This window comes from Habropoda laboriosa, unplaced genomic scaffold (genome assembly GCF_001263275.1).
Source record: "Habropoda laboriosa isolate 0110345459 unplaced genomic scaffold, ASM126327v1 C6174555, whole genome shotgun sequence".
NCBI classification, from domain to species: domain Eukaryota; kingdom Metazoa; phylum Arthropoda; class Insecta; order Hymenoptera; family Apidae; genus Habropoda; species Habropoda laboriosa.
In genome coordinates, this window is record NW_017127672.1 from 1 (window position 1) to 4,835 (window position 4,835).

General features: G+C 45.0%; 1 protein-coding gene across 1 annotated transcript; it reads left to right on the forward strand.

Moving 5' to 3' along the window:
* Nucleotides 1-528: 528 nt before the first annotated feature.
* LOC108578343 lies at nucleotides 529-1,872 on the forward strand (the record flags this gene model as incomplete). The annotated part of the gene is made up of 1 exon (XM_017941661.1): nucleotides 529-1,872. A coding segment is annotated over exon 1 (1,344 nt), but the record flags the coding sequence as incomplete, so codon positions are not given.
* Nucleotides 1,873-4,835: the final 2,963 nt, after the last annotated feature.

Sequence of the window (4,835 nt, forward strand, 5' to 3'; positions counted from 1 at the left end):
TAGAGTTATTAATTTAAAACTAAGTCAGAGTGTTCGCGAGAATCGTAACGCGAAGCTCAACATTTTTTGGTCCTTCGAGCCGGATCCCGTGTGTGAAAGTGCTACGACAATAGTCCAGTTCAGTCTATCACTGGGTCCATCAAATCATATCAGCAGCCAACCACAAATTCGCTGCTGAATTCATCGCCTGACCCACGCAGTAGGGATCAGTACTATCAAGGAAGTCTACACATTGCAAGGACGGCAGATCCATAGCAGGGACCTTCAAGATCCTGACAGCAGCCAGCAGAAACCATCGAGCGTCTCTGCCAACCGCCAACGAACGAGTCAACCACCGTGACATCGTGAACCGTGACAGCATTCAACAAGGATCATCGAGTGATCCTGCCGATTGCCATCGAACGAGTCAGCATCAAGGACTCCAGAATCAGGACAAGATCCACGGATCTTCATCACGAATCGTGAGTCAAGTACCAGTCATATACTCGTCAATTTCATCGTAATTTTCCTTCCCTTTCTACCATCGAGATGGCTCACGAAGGCAGCGCACAAACCGAACGCGATCTCATCCGAAAACGCGCGACAATCAAATCAAAATTAACCGCATTTACTAAGTTCATCGAGTCTTGTCAAGAATCGGAAGATATTCGGTTAGATCAAGTAAAATTACGTATCGCGCGGCTCGAAAAGGAATTCGACACATTTGATTCAGTCCAGCAAGCGTTAGAGTTATCCGCATCCGACAACGACTACGCAATCAGACTCGGTGAAAGAACCGAGTTTGAAGATCAATATTACGAAGCTCTAGCCATCGCGACACGTATCGTAAGGGATCACGATAAAACTCATGGTCAGACAGGCGAACCGTCTCAATCGGCCGCGATAGTAGCGCAGGGACAATCAATGCATCAATTCGTACAACCTTCCGGTTCGAATAATGCAATCCACAACAATCAATCTCGACTAACGATTATATCAGACCAGCACGTAAAATTACCGACCATGCATTTGCCAAAATTCAGCGGCACCTACGATGCATGGCCTGGTTTCGCAGACGCATTCAAATCAGCGGTACATGATAACCCAACCTTCCGCGATGTTCAAAAGCTCATCTATTTAAAGTCGTGCCTAACAGGCAAGGCGGCAGAAAAGGTCGAGTCATTAGAAACCACCACGGCGAACTATACCGTAGCTTGGAATATAATAGAAAGATACTACAACGATCCAAGTATCGTTATAAACAATCGCGTTCAAGCGTTCTTTGAGCTCCCTGCATGCTCGCGATTTAATGTAGCGACGTTAGGCGAATTAACCGATACAGCCACTAAACACTATAATGCGTTAAAGGCGCTAAACAAGCCATTTTTAGAGGCGTTTCCTATTTACGCGATTACCGCCAAACTCGACGAACAAACACGACTACGATGGAAGGAGAGAACACAAGGAATCGATCTTCCATCGATGGAGGATTTGTTAGACTTCTTACCCAATCGACGTAGAGTCTTAGAAACCACGAAAATCGAGCCACCAAGACCAATAACACGTTCCAATCAAGCATATGCGAATCCCAAGTTACGTAACCGCGGATCGACAAATATGAACGTACAAACGTTGGCACACCCTGCACAACAAGCTCGTTGCTTTATGTACAAGGCAAATCATTTCACGCAATATTGCCAAAAATTAACGAACGCGAACATCGATCAACGAGTGGAGATGGTTCGGAAGGCTGGTCTATGCAACAATTGCCTACGAGCGAACCACGACATTAAGGATTGTACAGCGGGATCTTGTAAGCGATGTAATGGAAAACACCATACATTGTTACACATGGAGCAGCAGCCAGTGCGAGCGAACGTGTCCGCGTTAAGCGTAAAAACTGAAAACGAAACTCTTTTATCCACCGCAATCGTTTACATTCGCGATAATAGAGGCAAATTACAATCGTGTCGAGTTCTGCTAGATTCTGGCGCACAGTCTCATTTCCTAACAGAGCGTTTTGCCAAGCACTTATCGCTACCGCAACAAAAAACAAACATCCCCGTAGTAGGGATCAATCACTCATCGTCACAGATAAAAAGCACGCTTCGCGCCACGGTAAAATCACGAATCAACGATTTCAAATTCGACCTAACCTTTCTCATATTACCGCATATTACCGAAATTATTCCATCTCGTCCAATCTCCAAAGCACAGCTCCACATTCCGTCCAATATTCCTCTTGCCGATCCAGGATTCAATACCCCCTCCGAAATCGATGCTTTAATCGGGGCCGAGTTTTTCTTTAAACTTTTGTGTGTAGGGCAATTTTCAATTGCAAACGATGCCATAACATTACAGAAAACAAAAATAGGCTGGATACTCGCCAGCAAATTACCTGACGAGTATCCCTTACAAGCGACTCAATGCCACGTGGCGCGCAAATAGTTAGAAGCACGAGTAGCGAAATTTTGGGAATTAGAAGAGACGCCGCACGGAATAGCATTGTCCCCTGAAGAACGCGCGTGTGAGATTCATTTTACAACCATAATAACCCGTGACCCTGCCACCGGACAATACATCGCGAGACTTCCGTTCAGAACGCATCCGCCATTATTCGGCGATTCCTACAGTGCGGCACGTCGACGTTTTCTCGCGTTGGAACGAACCTTCACAAAAAATACTAACCTAAAGAGTGAATACATCAAATTCCTCAGTGAATACCGTGACCTAGGGCACATGACAAAACTCGAAAATCCTAATACGCAAGACGGGTATTATCTCCCCCATCATGCAATAACAAAACAAGATAGTCTAACAACAAAACTACGCGTAGTGTTTGACGCCTCCGCGAAATCTTCTAATGGAGTTTCATTAAACGACACGCTGTTAGTCGGTCCCATCATTCAAGAAGAACTTTATGCCCTTCTAATTCGCTTCCGATCGTATGCGTACGTGTTAACGGCCGATATTGCGAAAATGTGCCGGCAAATCTTGATAGATCCACAGGATAGAATTTATCAAAAAATTCTATGGCGAGAAACCTCAGAACAGCCAATCGAAACATATCTATTGAATACCGTAACCTACGGAACTTCCGCGGCACCGTTTTTAGCCATCCGCACGTTGCAACAACTAGCAACGGACGAAGGTGAAAAATATCCACGGGCAGCTAGGGTGTTACGGGAAGATTTTTACGTCGACGATATGCTAACTGGAACAAATACATACGAAGAAGTAGTCGCGACACTCGCCGAAATTAGAAGTCTGTGCGCGAAGGCAGGTTTTCAGCTTCGACAATGGGCAACGAATGAAGAATCGCCGATTGCCGCATTGCACAATAAAACAAATGCAACCCATTTACGGTTAGATCTAAATCAAACGATAAAAACACTCGGGGTTCATTGGAACGCAAGAAGGGACACGTTAGCATACTCCATAAGGGAATCAAACCCACTAAACCGTATTACCAAACGGACAATACTCTCTAAAATCGCGACATTATTTGACCCCCTTGGATTACTAGGTCCAATTATTATCCGTGCAAAATTATTAATGCAATCGTTATGGAAAATTCAATTAAACTGGGACGAATCAGTACCCATTGATATTCACACCGAGTGGTGCACTTACTGGCAGGATTTAACTCTTCTACGTAACTTTGCAGTCAGTCGACATGTGTTATAATCGGACTACGTATCCGCAGAGCTTCACGGATTTTGCGACGCGAGCGAGCGAGCCTACGGTGCTTGTCTCTACGTGCGCTCTATTAATCGACACGGAAACATCATAACGCGGTTAGTATCTTCAAAATCCAAAGTAGCACCGTTGAAGACAGTCACATTACCACGATTAGAACTGTGCGCATCTCGCCTGCTTGCGAAATTATACGTGACAACCAAACGCGCCCTGCGAAACATAGAATTTAACAAAATCTTGTTCTGGTCCGATTCCACAATTACATTGCATTGGCTCAAATCGTCACCTCATACGTTAAAAACCTTTGTTTCACATCGGGTAGCCGATACACAAACGTTAACCGGACAACACGAGTGGCGTCATATAATATCAGAAGACAATCCTGCAGATTTAATCTCGCGAGGCATGCGTACAGAAGATTGCGTACCGCATCTTCAATCAATAGAGATACCCGATTTACGACCTATCATCGCGTTACCTGCACAAACGGAATTCAAATTCTTTGAAAGGTTCTCCTCCTTCCAGCGTCTTAAACGCGTCGTCGCCTACATACTTCGATTCGCGCGAAACTGTTTGAAACGGGAACTGTCTCATGGACTGCTGACTACATTCGAATTGCGAAAAGCGGAAGTGCGAATCATTATCCTCGCCCAACAACAATCGTATCGTAGTGAGTTGCACGAGCTCAAATCGACCGATCGTATAAACAATCTATCTTCACTGACTCCGTTTTTTTATTTTGACGGGATTCTACGAGTCGGTGGTCGTTTATCACGCGCAGAGCTTCCATATAATGAGAAACACCCTATTCTCCTACACAAAACCAACTACGTAACGAAATTAATCGTTCGCGACGAACATATAAAAAATCTTCATGCAGGCGCGCAAGCAACATTGAACGCAGTTCGCAGAGCGTTCTGGATTCCTCAAGGCCGGGAATTAGTGCGTCAAACAATACACGAATGCGTCGTCTGCCGCCGTGCCAAACCCTTCGCAGTAAACTATTTAATGGGTGATCTTCCGACAAGTTGTATCACACAATCGCGGCCATTTTCACAATGCGGAGTCGATTTTTGCGGCCCAATTTTCATAAAGGAAAAAATCCGACGGAATCGTGGGAAGATCAAGGTCTACCTAGCCATCTTTATCTGTTTCGC